General features: G+C 38.4%; 1 protein-coding gene across 3 annotated transcripts in view; it reads left to right on the forward strand.

The window, feature by feature from the left end:
* USP24 (ubiquitin specific peptidase 24) overlaps positions 1–22059 on the forward strand; it is a 160437-nt gene that overhangs the window by 95354 nt on the left and 43024 nt on the right. For all 3 annotated transcript variants that reach the window (XM_032296865.1, XM_032296863.1, XM_032296864.1), the window contains 10 exons: positions 2758–2855; positions 5798–5893; positions 6009–6237; positions 6926–7085; positions 8207–8362; positions 10307–10377; positions 11038–11198; positions 17757–17818; positions 20580–20771; positions 21759–21876. In XM_032296865.1, coding sequence (XP_032152756.1) covers positions 2758–2855; positions 5798–5893; positions 6009–6237; positions 6926–7085; positions 8207–8362; positions 10307–10377; positions 11038–11198; positions 17757–17818; positions 20580–20771; positions 21759–21876 — 1343 coding nt within the window. The remainder of the gene's footprint in view (positions 1–2757; positions 2856–5797; positions 5894–6008; positions 6238–6925; positions 7086–8206; positions 8363–10306; positions 10378–11037; positions 11199–17756; positions 17819–20579; positions 20772–21758; positions 21877–22059) is intronic.

The raw sequence follows: 22059 nt of genomic DNA on the forward strand, positions 1-22059 counted from the left end.
TCACCATAGCCTGGGTGGCTTAAACTGCAAGCATTTATTTCTCATAGCTGGAGTGGCTGGGGAGTCCAGCATTGAGGCACTAGCAGATCCGGTGTCTGGTGTGGGCTGGCCTTCCGTTTCATAAACTGTACCTTCTCACTATGTCTTCACTTCCAAAATATGAATTTCAGGGGACTGTTGTAATTAGCCTCCTCAAAAGAAGCTTTAAACTAATACATTTAGTTCACTAAACATTTACTAATTGTTTACTGTCTACAAGTCATGGTGGTAAAGGGAACAGAGTTGAAAAGACAAGATACTCACTCCAAGATCTTATGAGTAAGACATACGGAAGCTGTATGTACTGAATCTGGATGGCTGAGTGTAAACAAAGCACTATGGGAAAGTGACCAACTGGAATCACTTCTGCTCTTGGAGAATAATAGGTCAGACCCTCATACCACTTTTGGTCTGAAGAAAATAAAGCCCTGAATAATTTTGCTTTGTTTTAGGAAGTTATATTCAGGCTCCAAAGAATCCATATCAGTGCCTAAGCAACCTTAATTATTATATCATGTATCTTAAGTACACAAAAGTCAAAATTTTTAAGAGGGTACCTGCATTTTTTCCAGGTTTCATTTCATGTGACAACCTAATTTGGAGCATATAATTATAGTAATTCATTTTCCCACTCCATTTGTTGCTTATATGATGTGATAACTTTTCATACAAGTAATATCTTGTTGCTTCAAGATGTGATAACATTTCATATTTGCCTTAATTGTTCTCATAAAAAGACAGCTTGGGCTAAAAAGGAAAAAATATTTAGCAAACATTTTTAAAATTATGCATGTCCTTATTTAATGTAGACATTTAAAAATATATGCAGCATTCAGCATGGAAACCATGTTCAAGGTTGAGTCATTGTCGTGTTTAAGAATTAACTTTATGAAATGTAGTAGCATTCAGTGTAGTATTAAGTTGTAAAAACAGCATGGAATACCAAAGTGCTTTCTATTTAGATTATATTTTAGGTTGTGGTGCATACTGAGGAGGCTTATTCAAAATTAAAATACTAGCTTAGTGTCCACCCTGTTTAATAAACAGATGTCAAAAAATAAAATACATACTGTATTCCAAAACAGAAAATTGCTTAGGAATTTTTAGCCAATTTAAGCCTGTAGAATTTGCATCTTGTGATTCCTGACATATCTGTCATTTGCTTTTGAAAGATTATCTCCAAAAAGTTCAGGTGTAATTATTAACCCCCACATTTGATAGTGCCTAGAAAAACAGAGTGGTCCAACAATGAGCATAGCTTGCCATCAACTACCTAAATTCCATTATCTTTGAGCCATAGCACTGCAGTAGTAAAATACTTCCAGTATCATTTTAGGACTTCTCAGTAAGTGTGAATTCCTTTGATATTTTGTGTTTTGCTTTAGATACATAAAATATTTGGAAACCTAACCCTCCCGAAAGCTTTTATTTTGCTGTCAGTGAAAAGGTTTAATTTCTTTGCAATTTGTTTATTAACTTTTGTTTACCTGCTAGGAAGCTTCAAAGTGGATATTTCCATTTCTTTGAAGAAACCTGTCAATTCATTAAATCGTTGTCCATTAAGCATGAGGAGGGTGGGGTCAGGGTGTACATATAGACGAAGAGCTATATATGCTTCAAGGCTTTAGAAGAGCACAGATTCCTTTTCTACCACGTAATGCTCATTATCCCAGGTTGGTGGGCCTGTTTCTCCAAGAGCAACCTAGAAGGAAGGCATCTTTAACAAAATCCCACATTAAGTTCTAAACTCATAACACTCATGGGTTCATAGAAGCAGATTTTTTTTTAGAATAGAAAGTGATCTTGAACTACATCTAGTTTAAGACTGAGGCAATAGGAGTTTTTATTATTAAATCATAACTAAATAAGCACTTGTTTACTATTTGTTTTGTGCTGATGCTTATACTAAGCACCTTAAAGCTTGTGCTGTAGTATTTAATCCATCAATCTTCCTGTAAAGGTAATTACTGTGCTCATTTAGTGATGAGAAAACTAGGGCAAAAGGGAACATTGTATGCCTGAGATCTCTCAGCTAGGTAAAACTAGAATGTGAACTAGATTTGTACACTTGCCTTAAAGATTGGTTATTTATGTGAAATTCTGCCCAACCAAAATATTCAGTTGAACTCCACTTTAGGTAGGTCTTGCGGCATCATAGAAGGGAATGAGTGTTAGAATGAGTTGCATCTGGATTTGAATTCTAGCCATGTGCCCTTGGGTGGGCAGTCACTTTACCTACCTAACCTTTCAGGTCTCAGTTCTCTCACCTACAAAGAAAAATACATATGCTTGGTACATGTAGATGTTCAATAAATAGGAGTTAGAGTTATTATTGGGGAACTCATTTTGCATTTTTAATATATGGGCTATTTTATAAAACTTTGGTTTATATCTTTCTAAAGAACATATCTAGCATATCACATGAAATTTTCTGTTCTTATCTAAGCTTGAGGGCCTGAGATTTTGATTTTTGCCAGTTTCATGAAAAGAACATAGCAGCTTTCTCTAGAACAGAAAGATTTTTCTTCCAAAGTAAATAGAATAGGGAAGATGTGATTATTTTATTGTGAAACACCAGCTTCCATATATTTCTGGGGGAAAAACAGTATGCAGCATTTAAAGAGATTCTAACTCAAGTTGTCCGAATGTTTTATTTAGTAAAGGAGTAATTTCTGCTGAAAATGTGTTGATGAATAATTGTGCTTATCTATTTCCTAGGTTCTAAGCTCCAAACTCATGCCAACAGCTGATGATGACATGGCCAGAAGCTGTGCCAAATCCTTCTGTGAAAACTTCCTCAAAGCTGGCGGTTTGAGGTTAGAGTTTCAGTGCATTTGCCAAAAATGAATATGGTTGTTTTCATTAATTTCCCTTGCAAAGTCTTGCTTATTCCTACAAGGTATTATGTGACTCATTGCGAGAGTTGTAATAAGAAGGAATGATGTTTCAGTCCTTTAGAGTATTTTAATTTGTTATAACTTCTGATTATTTGAAAAATGTATGGAAGCATGTCTCTTTCCCCTGTGGTAGAGGGGGAAATTCTCAAGAAGAGTAGAAGCAAGGAGGCTGTATCTGTTTTCTTTTGTGTCTCATGTCAGTTTGAAATAAGGTGAATTTGATCCCTGTATATCCATTTTGTGCAAGGTATTAGTGCCTGGGATGCAAAGATAAATTAGATATTATCTCTGCCTTTGAGAGGCAGCTGATGGTTTAACAAAGAATAACAAACAGCTAGGTTTGTTGTAACACACCATTAGGTATATTTTAAGTGTTAAAATGAGCCAGGCATGGCGATTCATGCCTGTAATCTCAACACTTTGAGGGGCTGAGGCCGGAGGATCGCTTGAGCCCAAGAGTTTGAGACTGTCCTGGGCAACACAGTGAGACTTCATGTCTACTAAAAATTTTAAGAAAAAAAAGCTGAGTGTGATGACATGCACCTATAGCTCCAGCTACTTGGGACGCTGAGGTGGGAGAATCACTTGAGCCAGGGAAGTAGAGGTTGCAATGAGCCGTGATTGCACCACTGCACTCTACTCTGGCAGCAGAACAAGACCCTATCTCAAAAAAAAAAAAAAAAAAAAAAGAGAGATATTAAAACATGCATATAAAAAGTGCTTGTGGGGAGGAGGAGGGCAAGAAAGTAGTAGTTACATTGGTTGGATTTGCTTAGAGTCGTAAGGTTATGAAATGATTCACAGAAAATGACCATTGAGCTGGGAATTGGGAAATTGTTTACCTAGAAATACTCTGGGTAAATAAAGAGGGAAAGGGTACTCTAAGCTGGGATGGAGGGAGGGGAGAGTGAGAGCATGAAGATGTATCACCTGTCTTGGGAACCTAAGTTGCCTGGTGAAGTTCAAGCAAAGGATGGAGAGAAACATGTCAAGAAGGGTTTCATTGGGGAATATGAGCATTGTCTTGTAGTCCATGGAAAAACAGGCAGTTTCTAAGCCAAGAATTACCTGGAACAGTTACTCTGGCAGCACTGAAGAGGATGAAGGGAAATGGGAGAGACTGGAGAAGAGGAAGACTGAGAGCTGACAGTATCCAGAGAGGAGATGAAGGACAATGACAGAATGACATTTATGACTAGTTAGGTAGAGGGTGGGGACATTTATAAAATGGCCCTGTGGTTTCTAGCTTGGTGGAGTGGGGGAATGTGAGTCATTAGTCAGTATGGGAAGTAAACACAGAGAGAGATGGGAGGAACAGAGGAAAGCAAGAGAAATAAATTTGATTGCATACAAGGTCCTTCTGAGTCATGTGAAGTAGATAATTTGGATAGGGTGCTTGAAGTGGAGAATGGCACGAGAAATTTGGGAGTGTACGAGTAAAACCATGAGGGCATAATCCAGCTGTCAGAGCTCAGTGGCAAGTGTAAGGCAGGAAGGTAGTATCAGGGCATAGAGATCTCTGCTTTCAGATGAGTGGGAAGAAAGGGGTGATAGTAAATTAAAGAGAAGATACCTGAGGGGAAAGTTGGCTTTTGTGTTGTGATTTTAGCTGGTAGAAGGTGGCTTGGTTCTCTTTATAGGCTAACTAAAAGGGACCAATGAAGGAGAAAAGAATAAAAATAAAAGAAAAAGGGGTAAATGATGGGGTCAAGTTGTACTGCAGGTGGAAGGAGATTTTCTCTAGAAAGAAGTAGAAATGCCGTTTCCTCTGGGTGAGGAAGGCATGGAGACCAGCTTGAAGCTCGAGCAGAGGATGGTTGAAGGAGTTCCCGTGGGGAGGTCTGGCACAGAGAAACTGGGTAGGGACCTTGAGGAGGTCGAGGGGATGGGAAACGGAAATGACGGCGAAAAGGATTCCCAAGTACGATGGGAGGTCTGGCACACATTTGTAGCTTTATTCTGTGTTCGACACTGTAGAGGTGTTTTTAGTAAAAACTCCCCTTACATCACTCAGCCATTTATAGGGCTGTCAAAGGCAGTTAACATTTGGCTTATTTGCATCTGTCAGTTAATTCACGTACCAGACATTGTTCTAAGCACTGAGAGCAGAGCAGTGAGTAGGCCAGACCAAAATTCACATCCTCTTGAAACTTACAGTCTGGGGCGGGGGAGATAATAAACATAAGTAAAAATACATGCCAGATGGTGAGGAGAGCTGTAAAGAAAAGTAAAGAAGCAAGGATTGGGGGTGCTGTGATTTTCAGAAGGGTGATCAGGAAAAGCTCCACTGGGGTGACATCTAGCAAAGACTTGAAGGAGATAAGGGAGCAAGACCCAGAAGAAAGCTTTTCAGAGGAGCAGCCAGTTCATACTCATGCGTGGGGACCTACCTGGTGCCTGCAGAGGCCACAGGAGGCCAGTGTGGTTGGGGCAGAGTGAATGAGACAGACAGTCTTTCCCATTCTCAGATGAGACAGAGGTCTGGAACATGAGATGTAGAGATACCAGAGGTCAAGTTGTGAAGGACGTTATAGGCTACTGTGAAGTCTCTGCTGTTTTTCAGCATAGGAGATTGGAGGTGCCATGATCTGACTTATATTTTCCAAGGATCACCCTGATTGGTCTTTTGAAAGTAGGTTTGGAAGGTGGAGAGTCAAGAGCAGAAGCAGGGAAAACAGGAAACTTACAGGTATCATAGGAAATCGTTATGATATATATGTAGGATCTTTGTATGACAGAATCATGTAGAAACTAAGTAATTGATAATATTGATGACCAATTATATTACTGTACTTATGGAAAATTTAAAATGAAAGAAATAGAAGTCTTTAATATCCTGCCTTTTTTTCTTCTTTTTGAAGTTTGGTTGTAAATGTCATGCAGAGAGATTCCATCCCATCAGAAGTAGACTATGAAACAAGGCAGGGTGTTTATTCCATCTGTCTACAGCTTGCAAGGTATGTAAATGTATTGCGTTAAGTCTCACAAGGCAATACTTGACTTTTTCTTCTCAAATCATATTTTAAATAGTATGAAGTGGACCCAGAATAAGTCTAGCTATCTCTTTTTAAGATTTTTACTTGTTGGACAAACAATGCCCACGTTATTAGATGAAGACCTCACCAAAGATGGCATAGAAGCACTTTCTTCCCGCCCATTCCGGAATGTCAGCCGGCAGACAAGCAGACAGATGTCCTTATGTGGTACCCCAGAAAAGTCATCCTACCGACAGTTGTCAGTGTCTGATAGGTCTTCTATTAGGGTTGAGGAAATCATCCCTGCTGCTCGAGTTGCAATACAGGTAAGTGATTTGTGTATTCAAGACATTTTAATACCTCTTATTCAGAAAGTCTTGTTTAGGGAGAGGTGCTGTGGGGATATATAAATGATGAAGACATGAACGTTGCCTTCAAGAAACTTATGGTGACTTAACAAGAGATCACTAGGGCAGAACTAACTCTAATTCCAGGCTGAGAGTATCAAGTGTTGTAAAACTACAAGACAAAAACATTCTGTGTCTTCAAAGTAGGTAGAATAATTTCCTTCACCTATCGCTGTGGTGGGTGATTTTATGTTACAGATGGCATTTGAGCTAGGCTTTGAAGAACAGATGAGGATTAGATACACTGAGATAAGTACTTAGAAAGTTAGGAGAAAGGAGATTTGTTCAAGCAAAAGGGAGCATCTGTGCAAAGTAGAAATACCAGAGCTTATGGGAGGTCACGAGGTCATAGTATGTGGGAAAGGGGGAAAGTGAAAAAATTGGTAAAGCGTAATTTTAAGCCACAGCATGAAGATCAGTCTGTTTTACAGATAAAAAAGAGAGATTGAAAGTCCTTGAGCAGGATGGCAGCTTGAGAGAGGCCATCCGTCTGGATGACCTTAAAGGGAAAGAAAGCTTATGAAACTGAGACCTGTAAGAAGGTCGTAGATGTCGGGGCATGTGTTCAGGTATTGCCTTTTCTCATAATTCTTGTTCCATTCTTTAGACGATGGAAGTAAGCGATTTCACTTCTACTGTGGCTTGTTTCATGAGATTGTCATGGGCTGCAGCTGCTGGACGGCTTGATCTTGTTGGGAGTAGCCAGCCAATTAAAGAAAGTAATTCTCTGTGTCCTGCTGGAATTCGAAACAGACTCAGCAGTTCAGGTACTGATTAAAAAGAGACAGTAATGAGAACACTGCACAAGAAATAAATCTATGCGTAGGTTTGCCAGAGTCTCTTGCTTGTGAGCCTGAGTGTAAATCCATCAAGCTCTGTATACACTTAGTATTTATGCATCTTCCTACATATATGTGATACTTAAGAAGAAAAATATTTATGGCCAGGTACAGTGGCTCACACTTGTAATCCCACCACTTTGGGAGGCTGGGTGGATCACCAGGTCAGGAGTTCGAGAGCAGCCTGGCCAATGTGGTGAAACCACATCTGTACTAAAAACACAAAAATTAGCCAGGCATGGTGGTGGGCGCCTATAGTCCCAGCTACTTTGGAGGCTGAGGCAGGTGAATCACTTGAGCCCAGGAGGCAGAGGTTGCAGTGAGCCAACATTACGCCACTGCACTCCAGCCTGGGAGTGTGTCTCAAAAAAAAAAAAAAAAGAGGAAGAAGAAGAAAAATATTTATAAACACATAGAGTAAGTGGAGAAACCAACAGTTTTTAGCTTAGCTGAGTATAAAAGTATCGTGAAACCAGTAATTGTAGCCATAATACAGATTCATGTAGAATTCTGTCCTGGAAAACAGTTCTTTCCTTGATTTGCCAGGTTATTTTTCAGTAGGCCTTTTTAAAACACAGCTTTATTTCCCAGCTTTGTTTGTTCTTCTTGCACAATTTATATTTTAGAAAAACCTCAGTAATAAAGGAAGTTTTAAAAATTTTGACATATATACAGTAAAGTGTATAGGAATTTTTAGGATTTTTATATGCATATAACCCATCTACATCAAGTTACAAGATAGGAGACATTTCTGATGTCCTCAGGAGGGCTCAGGGCTCCCTCATTCCCACAAAGTCGTGCTATTCTTCTATCACCTGAAATTAGTTTTGCCTTGTGAACACATTTTGATTGCCTGCAAATGTATTTTAAAGACAAAGTGGTTAAGAGTGTTTCAGATACAGTGATTTAATATCTCTGGTGTCTTAGACCTAAGTGCTTTCTTGAAGTATTTATTGTCACATGAGGATTCTGGAACATATAATAAAAAGATTAAAGCATTGGACAGTTCCTGTAGGATCCACAGTAAATTTCTGCTTGCCTGTTTTCAGGAAGCAATTGCAGCTCTGGAAGTGAAGGAGAACCGGTAGCCCTGCATGCAGGAATCTGTGTTCGACAACAGTCTGTATCCACCAAAGACTCACTGATTGCTGGAGAGGCTTTGTCTCTTCTTGTTACGTGCCTACAGCTTCGGAGTCAGCAACTAGGTATGCAGGAGGCTTGTTTATGATTAATCTCCTTCAATGAAAGGCCAGGCTTCTGTTGGCAATTATTTACATTTCTTCATAGATAAGGTTGTTAGTCAAAATGAAAAAGGGTGAGAAGTTGGCACATGGAGTAGCTAAGAATAATGCTAGAGTAGTTCATTCTGAAGAAATATTTATTGAGCCCCTCTGTATACGAGGTTCCACAGCAGCTGTCACCAGGGCAGTATGTCTGCACGCCACGAGCTTGCTGTCTAGTTGAAGAATTAAAATAACCCAAATTTACTAGTTCATAAATTACAGAATTGGAATTGTATATCCATTCCTGATAATGACTCCAGTGTTAAAAATTGTGTAACTTAAGATTTGCCCTTTGATCTTTCTCATTGGCTTTGGTCAATAGGGGTCATTACTAATCATTTTCTAACATGAGAGCACCCCAGGACTCAGCTCCTCGTCATCTGTTCTCTATCTCTACTCATTTCCTTGGTGATCTCATGCAGTTTCACAGTCTTAAATTCCATCTGTATGCTAACAACACCAAAATTTGGGTCTATGGCCTATACCACTGTGCTGATATCTCCAGTTAGATACCAGATAGACATTCCAAACTTCTCATTTCCAGAACTAAATTTCTGTAATCCTGCCCATGTCACCCTAGAGTTTTATTAAAGGCAGTTCTATTCTTCAGTTGCACTGGCCAAAAACCCTGGCTTCATCTTTGATATCTTTTTTTTTCCCACCCTCTACTTCTAATCTGTCAGCATATCCTCCTTCAAGCCCTATCTAGATTCTACCCCTTAGCACCCCCTTCACTGTTGGTGCCCTCTGAGCTGCCACTGCTTCCTACTTGGATTACAGCAGGAGTGCCCTAACTCATCTCCCTGCTTCTGCCTTGCAGTTCATTCTCTATTCAGCAACCAGGGTAGACCTAAATTTTACGTCGAGTGTGTCACTCCTCTTTCAAAGCCTCTGGTGGCTTCTCAGTTCACCGAGTAAAAGCCATATCTTTACAAGGGGGTGGACACAGTGTACCCCCTTGATGCTCCTGTGCCTTTGCTTCTGCTCTCCCCTTTACTCACTGTGCTGCGGCCACCCTGGACTCCTTGCTGTTTCCCAATAGCCAGCATATATTCTTTCCCCAGGACCCTTGCACTGGTGATTTGTTTCCTCTTTCCAGTATGCTTAAGTGAGACATTCCCTGACCACCTTTAAAAAAATTACAATGCTCTCCTTGCCCCAGCACTACCCAGACCCCATACCTTATTTTTTTCTATATCATTGATCATTTTATAACATGTAAAATAATCCACTTATTTATTGTGTTTATTGTCATTATCCCCTCCCCAACTAGATTGTAAGCTCCATGAGGACAGACATTTTTATTCATTTTGTTCCCTGATGAACCTCCAATTCCCAAACACTGTCTGATGTGTAGTAGATTCTCAATAAGTAAATATTCAGATATGAAGTCTTAGCAACTCTGCTTTTAAAAAGTGTACTAGTCCTACTCTTAGCTGTTTGATTTAGTTTAATTTTCCTAGAATTGTTTAACTTAGAGATATTTTCAAATCAAGATGAAAAAATTTAACGGCCCTCCAAGCTTTTATCTGTTATCATTTTTAAGTTTATGTTAGGGTATATTTTATAGTTTGCAACTATCGAAGTTTATCAAGGCAAAACATTTATCCTGTAACTAGTTTGTGCAACACATTGTGCTAAAATACGGGGCACAACAATAACTAAAACATGTTCCTTTTCCTAAGCAGCTTAGAATTTTATGGGGTAAAGAGACAGGCATAAAAGCAGTTGTAAAATGTCCTGAATTCCCATTCTATGTAAAAGAGATGAACATCTGCTTAAGCTGAGCTTAAGAAACTGATCAAATTTGAAAATTCGTTACCTAACTTATTTCATACACCCACATCCGCCATTTCTTCTTATTAGCATCTTTCTATAACTTGCCCTGTGTTGCTGATTTCATCATCGACATTCTGCTCGGATCACCAAGTTCTGAGGTAAGGATTTTTTATGTTACTTACAAAGCTCCTTTGGTCCTGTTGTTTTGTGAGCTCTCTCAGCTACCTGTGACGTTGTGGGGAATACAGGAGTAGCATTTAGTCTGTTAGGGAGCGTACAAAGGGGCTGCAGACCATGAAAGAAAAGTCCAGATAGTTATTTGGACTCTACTGCCTTTCCTCCTGCTACCTCCTCCATATTGTACCAAAAGTTAGGAGACTAATGCTATTAAGTTATTTTTGTTACAACCAGTGTCTGTCCATAGCTCGCAAGGGCAGCTGGCATTAAGCATCCACATATTAGAATCAGGAAAGGTCAACCTCAAGCCATAAACTATCATTAGATTTTATAGTTCTGACTTTCTTACATGACCTTGAGGATTAACTTTTAAACTTTCTTTTTTCTTATGTTCATTTACATTAAGTTATAAACCTATTGATTAGAGTAGAATAATTTGGGAAATCAGTTCCCAAACCACATTGAGTTTTAATTAGCCATAGTTTATTCAATGGAAACCTTACCATTAAACACTAAAACACTTATACCTTTCTAATGTCTTTCAATAACTTGAGTGAATAAATAGTATGGACTTTTTAAGAAAATCACTTTTTAAGAAGTTGATTCATGTCTGTCCTTTGCCACTGGTCACATAATTTCAGATTCGCCGGGTTGCCTGTGATCAGCTGTACACTCTTAGTCAGACAGACACATCAGCACATCCAGATGTGCAGAAGCCAAATCAGTTTCTTCTAGGCGTCATCCTCACGGCTCAGCTGCCTCTCTGGTCTCCAACTAGTATTATGAGAGGAGTCAATCAGAGGTATGTCATAAAAATGGAAACGCTTACCTTATACAGAGAAAAGATAAATGATAATTTGTGTACTGCTCCCCTGAAGTCCACAGTGCATTATTGAGATGACTAGAATTTCTCCTCCTTTCTTCTAACATTTGGGCCCCGAAAGATAGCATTTGTTTTTCTCCACATTTAGGATAAGAGAGAAGAAATACTGCTAGGCCTTCTTCTCCGTATCCCCGGTTTTCACTTCACCCCATGTGATTCAGAGAGAAAAAGGAGCTCACCTGATTGGTGAGAGCCTGGAATTATTTGAGCCTGGTCACTGTGTAAAGGCTATACTGATCCTCTCCTCTTATGTATATCACTTTTTCAGTGCAGTCATTTCTTAGTTCCATGTCTAGAGGTAGCTGGGGTATCCTCCTAGCTTGCTTTCTTGGTTTTATACATACTTGAGTATGTAAGAGAGCTGTAGTTCAGGCTCATGAGATGACTGTTCTGCCTGCCCCATCTTACCTCTACAGGTGAGCCTCCATGCATGCGTTTCTCCGTCTAGTCCTAGGGTAGGAGGTAGGAGGTCTTACACTGACTTCAAGTTCATACCACTTTTTCTAACTCATCCTTACCACACAGCCCCTGCTGTGGGGCATGTAAGGTGTCATGGAGATTTGTGAAATCAATGTCTACTTTCCTTGTTTATGTGCTTTATAAATTAGGTCCCTAGAAGGAAAGAGGTGCTAGGACCATGCCAAACCCCTGAGATACCTAAGCCTCAACTTTCTTTTTAATGCGGTGAAATATACATAATGTGTAAAATTTATCATTTTTAAGTGTGCAGTTCAGTGGCATTGAGTACATTCACAATGTTGTACAGCCATCTCCTCCATCATCTGAAACTGAAACACTATGCCCATGAAAAAGTGATTAAATAAAAGACTGATAAATTTGACTCCATAAAAATTAAAATTTTCCATATAGGAAAAAAATGCTTCAAAGTCAAAAGTCAGTCACCAAACTGGGAAAATAAATCTGCAAAATAACATGGAAAATAATCTACCTGACAGACCGTAAGCTAATTTGAGAGAGAGAGATAAAACTATTATAAATTATTAAACAAAAGACCAGCAGCCAAGTTAAAAAAGGGACAAAGAATGTAAACAGACTATTCAAAGACAAATGTAGATTTTTTTTTGAATTGCTAAATTTTTTTTCTTGTGGTAAAATACACATAAAATTTACCATTTTGAGGTGTACAATTCCGCAGCATCGTGTTGTAACCATCACAACTGTCTATTTCCAAAACTCATTTGTCATCCTAAACTGAAACTCTGTACCCATTGAACAGTAACTCCCTGTTCTCCCCTCCCCCATCCCGTGGCAGCCACCATTCTACTTTCTGTTTCTAAAGATTTGACTACTCTAGGTAACTCATATAAGTGGAATCATACAGTATTTGTCCTTTTGTGTCTACTTAGCTTAATGTCCTAAGGTTTATTCATATTGTAGCATGAATCAGAATTTCCTTCCTTTTTAAGATTGAATAATGTATCATTGCATATATAAGCCATATTTGTATATCCATTCATCCATAGATGAACATGACTTGTGAATGGAGCTACAAACATAGGTGTGCAAATATCTCTGTGAATCCCTGCTTTTAGTTGTTTTGGGTGTTTACCCAGAAGTGGAATTGCTGGATCGTTTAGTAATTCTGTGTTTGATTTCTTTGTAGAACCACCAAAGTGTTTTTCACAACGGCTGTACCATTTTTCTTTCCCACTAGCAATGTATAAGGATTCTGATTTCTCCACATCTTAGCCAATGCTTATTGTTTTCTAGGGTTTTTGTTTGTTTTGTTTTTGATAGTAGCTATACTCATGCATGTGAATTGGCATCTTTGGTTTCAGTTTGCATTTCCTTGATTAATGTTGATCGTCTTATGTGCTTGTTGGCCATTCATATATCTTTGGAGAAGCATCTATTTTAAGACTTTTGCCCATTTTTAAGTTGGATTATTTATTGTTCAATTTTCAGTATATTCTGGACATTGATCTCTTATCAGATAATATGATGTGCAGATATTTTCTCTCAATCCGTGGGTTGTCTTTTAGCTCTCTTGATGGTGTCCTGTGTATGTATTTTCTCTTTAGTTGCCTGTGTTTTTGCTGTCATAGCCAAGAAATGATGGCCAGATCCTATTCACATGAGTTTCCTCCCTGTTTTCTTCTAAGAGTTGTATAGTTTTAGTTCTTACACTTAGGTGTTTGATGCATTTTGAGTTTAGTTTTGCATGTGGTATAAGGTAAGGATCTGCCTTCATTCTTTTCCATTTGAATATCCCAGTGCTACTTTTTAAAAATATTATCCTTTCCCCATTGAATAGTTTTGGTGCCCTAGATGAACATCAAGACCATATTTTTGAGTTCTGTATTTCTCTTCCATTGGTCTATATGTCTGTCTTTATATCAGCATAACACTGTTTTGATTACCATAGTATTATACTAAGTTTGATATCAGGAAGTATGAGTCTTTCAACCTTGTTCCTCTTTTTCAAGATTGATTTGGCTGCTTGGAGGGATCCCTTGAGAGTCCATGTGAATTTTAGAATGGGTTTTTCTATTTTTGCAAACGTCTTTGGGATTTTGATAGAGATTTCACTGAACCTGTAGATGACTTTGAATAGTAATCACAACTTAACAAGATTTTGTCTTTCAGTCCTTGAACACAAGATGTCTTTTCATTATGTCATCTTTAATTTTTTTCAGCAATGTTTGCAGTTTTCACTGTACAAGTGTTTCATTTCCTTGACTAAATTGGTTCCTAAGTATTCTTTTTGATGCTATTTTAAGTGGAATTGTTGATTTCCTTTTCAGTTTGTTCATTGTTAGTGTTAAGAAATACAACTGATTTTTGTGTTGATTTTGTATCCTGCAACTTTGCTGAATTTATTTATTACATCTAACAGTTTCTTTTGCAGAAACTTTAGGACTTTTCATTATAATAACATGTCATTTGCTAACAGATAATTTTACTTCTCTGTTTTCAATTTGGATGCCTTTTATTTCTTTTTCTTGCCCACTTGTTCTGGCTGAAACCTTCAATAACTATGTTGGATAGAAGTGGTAAAAGTGGGCATCTTTGTTCCTGCTCTTAGGATAAAAGCTTTCAGTCATTCAGCATTGAGTATGTTAGCTGTGGGTTTTCATATCTGTCTTTATTATGTTGCAGTAGTTTCCTTCTGTTTGTAGTTTAAGTGTTTTTATCATGAAAGTGGGTTAAATTTTATCAAATGCTTTTTCTGATTTGATTGAGATGATCATGTGGGTCTTTTTCCTTCTTTCCCTTAATGTGGTGTTACATTGATTTTCATACATTGGACCATACTTGAATTCCAGGAGTCAATCCCACTTGTTCATGGGATGTAATCCTTTAAATGCACTGCTTTGGTTTGATAGTATTTTGTTGAGGATTTTTCATTAGCATTCATAAGAGTTACTGGTCTGTAGTTTTCTTGTGGTAACTTTTTCTGGCTTTTGTATCAGGGTAATAATGGTGTCATAGAAAGAATTAGGAAGTGTTACCTCCACTTCAGTTTTTTGAAAGAGCTTAAGAAGAATTGGTGTTAATTCTTTAAATGTTTGGTAGAATTCACCAGTGAAACCATCTGGTCCAGGGCTTTCCTATGTTGGGAGGTTTTTGATTACCGATTCAGTCTCCTGCTGAATAGGTTTATTTACCTTTTCTGTTTCTTCCTGATTCAGTCTTGGTAGGTTTTGTGTTTCTAGAAATTTGTCCACTTCATGTAAGTTATTTAATTTGTTAGCATACAGTTGCTTTCGGTAGTCTCTTATATCCTTTTTATTTCTGTAAAATTGGTAGTTATATACCCACTTTCATTTCAGAGTTTAGTAATTTCATCCTTCCCTTTTTTTGTCTTAGTTCAACTAAAGGTTTGTCGGTTTTGTTGATCTTTTCAAAGAGCCAACTTTTGGTTTCATTGAATTTTTTTTTCTTTTTGGTATTGTTTTGTTGTTCTCTATTTTATTTGTTTCCACTCTAATCTTTGTCATTTCTTTCCTTCTCCTAGCTTTAAATTTGGTTTGTTCTTCTTTTTCTAGTTCCTTAGGTGTAAAGTTAGGTTGTTGATTGGATATTTTTCTTGGCTGCAGCCATCAACTCATCATCTACATTAGGTATTTCTCCTAATGCTGTCTCTCCCCTAATCCCCTACCCCCTGACAGGCCCCAGAGTGTGGTGCTTCCCTCCCTGTGTCTATGTATTCTTACTGTTCAACTCCTACTTATGAGTGGGAACATGTGGTGTTTGGTTTTCTGTTCCTTTGTTAGTTGGCTGAAAATGATGATTTCCAGCTTCATCCATGTCCCTGCAAAGGACATGAACTCATCCTCTTTTATGACTGCATAGTATTCCATGGTGTATATGTGCCACATTTTCTTTATCCAGTCTATCATTGATGGCCATTTGGGTTGGTTCCAAGTCTTTGCTATTGTGAATAGTGCTGCAGTAACTTCCAGTACTATGTTGAATAGGAATGGTGAGAGACGGCATCCTTGTCTTGTACCAGTTTTCAAAGGGAATGATTCCAACTTTTGCCCATTCAGTATGATATTGGCTGTGGGTTTGTCATAACTAGCTTTTATTATTTTGAGATACATTCCATCAATATCTAGTTTATTGAGTTTTTAGCATGAAGGGATGTTGAATTTTATCGAAGGCCTTTTCTGCATCTGTTGCAATAATCGTGGTTTTTGTCATTGGTTCTATTTCATATGGTGGATTACATTTATTGATTTGTGTATGTTGAACCAGCCTTGCATCCCAGGGATGAAGCCAACTCGATCATGGTGGATAAGCTTTTTGATATGCTGCTGGGTTTGCCAGTATTAAGGATTTTCGCATCAGTATTCATCAGGGATATTAGCCTGAAATTTTCCTTTTTTAGGTGTGTCTTTGCCAGGTTTTGGTATCAGGATGATGCTGGACTCATAAAATGAGTTAGGGAGGAGTCCCTCTTTTTCTGTTGTTTGGAATAATTTCAGAAGGAATAGTACCAGCTCCTCTTTGTACGTCTGGTAGAATTCAGTTGTGAATCCGTCTGGTCCTGGGCTTTTATTGGTTGGTAGGCTATAAATTACTGCCTCAATTTCAGAACTTGTTATTGCTCTATTCGGGGATTCAACTTCTTACTGGTTTATCCTTGGAAGGGTGTATGCGTTCAGGAATTTATCCATTTCTTCTAGATTTTCTACTTTATTCATGTAGAGGTGTTTATAGTATTCTCTGCTGGTAGTTTGTATTTCTGTAGGACCAGTGGTGATAACCCCTTTATCATTTTTTATTGTGTCTGTTTGATTCTTCTCTCTGTTTTTTCATTATTAGTCTGGCTGGTGGTCTAGGAATATTTACCAAACAAATGGAAAGCAAAGAGAAGCAGGGGTTGCAATGCTAGTCTCTGATAAAACAGACTTTAAACCAACAAAGATCAAAAAAAGACAAGGGCATTACATAATGGTAAAGGGATCAGTGCAACAAAAAGAGCTAACTATCCTAAATATATATGCACCCAATACAGAAGCACCCAGATTCATAAAGCAAGTTCCTAGAGACCTACATATTTTCCCTCAATAGTATGATGATGATAGTTGCATGCTAAATACCAGGAAAAAAATAGTCTGGTGATGACAATAGCAATTACCATAGGCCAACTATATGCTACATGACATACTAAACTGTTTATGTATGTTTTTCTTTTAATCCTCAGACTGGCCTAATGAGTTCAGCAGTTTTATTGTCTTCATTTTTTATAACCATAATTCTTGGTTCACTATATATTCTCATTAGTTTGTGCTTGAGCCTTTTCTGTATGTTTGTGTATATGCACGTGTTTTTTATTTCCAACACTATAATGAGCATTTTAGAAGTTAGAAAACTGAAAGTTAAAGGTGAAACGGTTGTCCATGGGACACCCAGCTGCTATAAGTAGGGGAGCCAAGATTAAAACCAGCGTCTGTCTGATTCTAAAACCTTTGCTGCTGAGTACTGTAATTGCAGAAAAAGCTTATTTGATCATCTTCTGTAAAATAGTTTCCTTTTCTCTTTCTCTTCTTAATCTGCTCTATTTTTCTTCTCAGTGCCTTTTACCACTTGACACATGTGTATATTTCTAATTTGTTGTTTGTCTACCTTTTTAAGTTCACTGATCTCCCAAAACAGTTCCAGGCATTTGTAGGTGCTTGGTAGAGACTGGTTGAAATTTAAATGAATGAATGTAATGAGTGTATTATGCATGCGATCAGTGCCAATATTATTTTAAGATGTGATAAATGTAGTGTTTCCCTCTCTTTACACTGTTATTTCTATTATCATATCTGCATTAGTAAAATCATATCTGCATTAGTAAAATTAGTAAAATTCTTGCTAAAATAATAGAATTTAAATTAATACGAAAATAGTTATGCTGAGGAAAATTATCTTAGTTGTGTTATTAACTTGTTCTTATAAAGAAAATACTTTTTATTTTCAAATCAGCCTCTTATTAGTAACTGAAACCTTTCTGTTTTTTAGACTGTTATCTCAGTGTATGGAGTATTTTGATTTGAGATGCCAATTATTAGATGATCTGACAAGTAAGTAAATGACTAATATGTAAGTGAGAGGGGCTGGGGAGGAATAGAAGAGAAAGTCACACAGACATTTTTAATACGATTTACATATCTCAAGTGTAAATAAAATTACAATTATTGTTTGAAGTTGAACTTTTTTTCTTGAGAATAACATATAAACCTATGTACCAGTGTCTTCTGTTATATAACCAGTCATTAATGAATTGAGAGTTGTTGATTTTTAAAATTGTCAAAGGCTCATATTTTAATTACACTGATACGAAACCATTATGAAGGGTCTTTCTCTCTCATGTAGTCTGTTATAATTTTGAAGGTTGATTGTTGAAAGCAAGAGGGAATCTTTATTGTGGTATGTTGATGGTGTTAGAAGTCAGTTCATTAGTGTTAGTTGTAAAGTATCATTGTTAGAAATTCTCTTGTTAGTGTGCTGAGATTTTAATCATCTGTACTTACCTTTAAATAATGCAAATGTATGTTGGAATGCTCTGTGTAAATTTGAGTTCAGATCAAGAGTTTGTTTATTCTCTACTCTTCACAAAGAATTTGCTTCAGCTTACAGGAAATTAATAAAATAAAAATCAGGATCAACAAAAACAGCAATTGGTAAAGAATGTCAAGGCCAGGAGGAAAAAAAAATACCTCAGAATTAATTTGTGAGGCTTCTGAAGGCCAGAGGTAAAAAGGAAACAGCATATGGTTAGTTGTTCTGAATACCCTGCAAGAGGAAATAGAATAGTTTCTCAAAAGAAGCAAATCTCTTTCCCAGCACCTAAGCCTAAAAGAAATTTCATACAAAGGCCATCATGTAATGGACACATAAAAATAGTGACGAATAATCCTCAACAACATTTCTGTGGTGGCAGATGCCTTCATCAGTTTCATAAGTGTCTGTCAAAAACAGGAGGTGGCTGAGTGCAGTGGCTCATGCCTGTAATGTCAGCACTTTGGGAGGCTGAGGCGGGCAGATCACTTGAGGTCAGGAGATCGAGACCAGCCTGGCCTACATGGCGAGACCCTGTCTCAACTAAAAATACAAAAATTAGTTGGGTGTGGTGCCACTTGCCTGTAATCCTAGCTGTTTGGGAGGCTGAAGCGGGAGAATCGCTTGAACCCAGGAGGTGAAGGTTGCAGTGAGCTGAGATCGCACCACTGCACTCCAGCCTGGGCGACAAACTAAGACAGAGTCTCCAAATATAAAAACAGGACGCACTGCTCTGAGCAATGCAGTGGAACTGGTTTTGTAGAGAGGGAGCTAATACAGTCTGAGTGTATGTCTTGATTCAGAGAGAAGTTCTGTTGGATCTAGTGAGGTAGGTGGACTGTATATCCATCTAACAGTCTAACATAACACTGGTTTCCACCCAGGCTCCCAGGGACAGCTGACCAGCAGCCATCCAGGCTTTGCTTTCTGCTCTGCAGCAAGGAAAGGAATCATGAGTTGGCTACACACATGCAACTTTCAAATGAATGAATGAGTTGTTAATATAGACCTCCCTTCCTTGTGTTGTTGAGTGATAAATGAGGGACCCAGGATCTCTTGTTAGGATCTTGGGAGGCGAGGGGAATTAATGCTCGGGTAACATGTCTTGAAACAAACAATATTTGCTAATTCCTGAGTATTTTTCTTAAGTCAGTGCCTATGCTAGCACTTCATACATAGCACTCTGCAGTGTAGGTGCTGGCCCCATTGCATAAATAAGGAAACAAGATCACACAGTAAGTGGTAGAAGTAGGGTTTGTATCTGGTGCCGGTCCAGCTCCAACTGACCGTAAAAGGTCCTTCTTCACTGCCCCTTACGGAGACCCTGCTTGCTTCTCACTGCAGTGCAGTGGAAGTAGAGCATGATTACCCTTCATCTCCTCTCCAGTCTCAACTTCCAATATGAAATTATGCTTTAAATCCTTGTTTTAAGGGCAAGTGAAACACGTAACACAAAACAACAGAGTAGTTCGCAGGAGTTTGGCTCATTGTTTAGAAACCTGGACTCTGGCAGCTGTACTTCTGACCTCATTCTCCTTTGCAGAACTCAGCCCTCCTTCGGCTTAGGTCACACTGCAGGAGTGTTGATTCTCCTCAAATCCTTCTACTCCTTCTTTCTCTAGAAGATTTTGTTCCTGGGGCTTCTGCTAACCCCCACCAAACCAGGAGCAAGAATTTGGCTCCCTCATCTTAGAGCCTCAGCATATAGCACAGTGACCTGCACAGAGGAGGCAGCCAACAAGTGGTGTATGAGTGAGGGCGCCTTTATTCCCTGTGGGCAGCAGCTGTTGCCTACTATTTGTTAATGACAGTTTTGTGTGTGTGTGTGTGTGTGTGTGTGTGTGTGTGTGTTTTGTTTGATTGATTATTTTTTAAGACAAAGTCTTAACGTGTCAGCCAGGATGGAGTGCCATGGCACGATCTCGGCTCAGTGCAGCCTCCGCCTCCCAGGTTCAAGTGATTCTCCTGCCTCAGCTTCCCGAATAGCTGGGACTACAGGCATATGCCACCATGCCTAGCTAATTTTTGTATTTTTAGTAGAGACAGGATTTCGACATTCTGGCCAGGCTGATCTTGAACTCCTGACTTCGTGATCTGCCTGCCTCAGCCTCCGTCGGCCTGGGATTACAGTTGTGAAACACCACATCCAGTCTTAATGATAGTTTTTTTAAGATCTGTGAAGTGGAAGATTGGCGCTTGACTTTTCTTTGTTTAATTCAGGACTTTAACTCCATAAAGAGAAATCGTTCTTTCTTTGTAATGGATTTTTTTTTTTCTTCTTAGCTTCAGAAATGGAGCAGTTAAGGATCAGCCCAGCTACCATGCTTGAAGATGAGATTACTTGGCTGGATAACTTTGAACCTAATCGCACAGCTGAATGTGAGACCAGTGAAGCGGACAACATCTTACTGGCAGGGCACTTACGCCTCATCAAGACCCTTCTTTCACTCTGTGGGGCAGAAAAGGAAATGCTTGGTAATTATTGCCTCATCTTATCACATGGCAGATTCTTCAGTGCTTGGTTACTGCCAGTGTTGTGTGTAATTGGGAAAATAAGATAGATGCCAAGTGTTTCGTGGAAAGTTGACCCTTAACACAGTGAGAAATTATAATTTTAGTGGCTAACAAAATTATGGTGTGTTTTACATCTGTCATTAAACCACATAGAGAATTTTATAGTGTTCAAAACAGCTGGATCACATAACTTCTTAATACCAAGTAAGAATTATAATTCAAGTAGGTTTTTCTCTTTTTGCTATTATGTACTTTTTAATATATAATTTACTGTGTGTCTTCTTGTAAGGGTGATTCTCATCTGGGGAGGTAGCCCCTAAGCACCCCTGCCCTCCAGCGGTAGGGTACATATGAGGTTCTCCTGGGTTACACCTGTAATTTGTAAAAGATTGTTATAATACAAATTGTATTCAGAAGACAAATGAATAATTATCCATCTGTTTTATAACACAAACCAAGTTCTACAAAATATTCTTGGCTACTGGGGATACATAGAAAAGAGTGATTCTTAACCACAAAGAGAAAGGTATATCATTTTAAACTAAAGAGGCAAGATTTTAAAAGTTTCAGAAACCCTTATGTGGACCCCCTCTATGCCCAGAGTAAGAACTGTTCACTCAAATCATTCTGCCTTGTGGCGTTCTTGGCACTTGTGTTTCTAAAGTGAAAGCCTGACTCCTTTCACTGTATTGTAAACTCATAAAGGAACACACCCTTACCTGCCTATCTTTGTATTCTGTCCCCTGTTCCTTCCACCCATCCTTAACCCTCTACCCCACAAGCTTTGCCATGTAGTAAGTGCTCAGAAAATAAATATTAAATTAAACTAAATGCCCTGCTATTGGGTGGCCTTGGGTGCCTTTGCTGCTCTGATAAGACAGTGCAAGATAGGATCTTTGAATTAAAATATGTGTTCATCTTCAACATGAATATTATGCTCTATTCCAGGTTCATCACTCATTAAACCATTGTTAGATGACTTCCTTTTCCGAGCTTCTAGAATTATTTTAAATAGTCATTCTCCAGCTGGCAGTGCCGCCATCAGTCAACAGGACTTTCATCCAAAGTATGGAAAATGCACGTTGTGTTCAGTTTTGGTAAAAATTCTAATTCGAAACTTTAGTCCAAAAAGATTCTGTTAACTTGGAGTTTGTCTTTCATCTGTGAGTCTGTGTAGCCTGTGTTATCCACGAAATGAAGAAGTGCATGTGAACGGGCTTAGCATAAAGCCTGCCTGGCATATAGTAAG

The sequence above is a fragment of the Sapajus apella genome, unplaced genomic scaffold, assembly GCF_009761245.1.
Source record: "Sapajus apella isolate SASKATOON/1434 unplaced genomic scaffold, GSC_monkey_1.0 scaffold36, whole genome shotgun sequence".
In the NCBI taxonomy this organism is placed as follows: domain Eukaryota; kingdom Metazoa; phylum Chordata; class Mammalia; order Primates; family Cebidae; genus Sapajus; species Sapajus apella.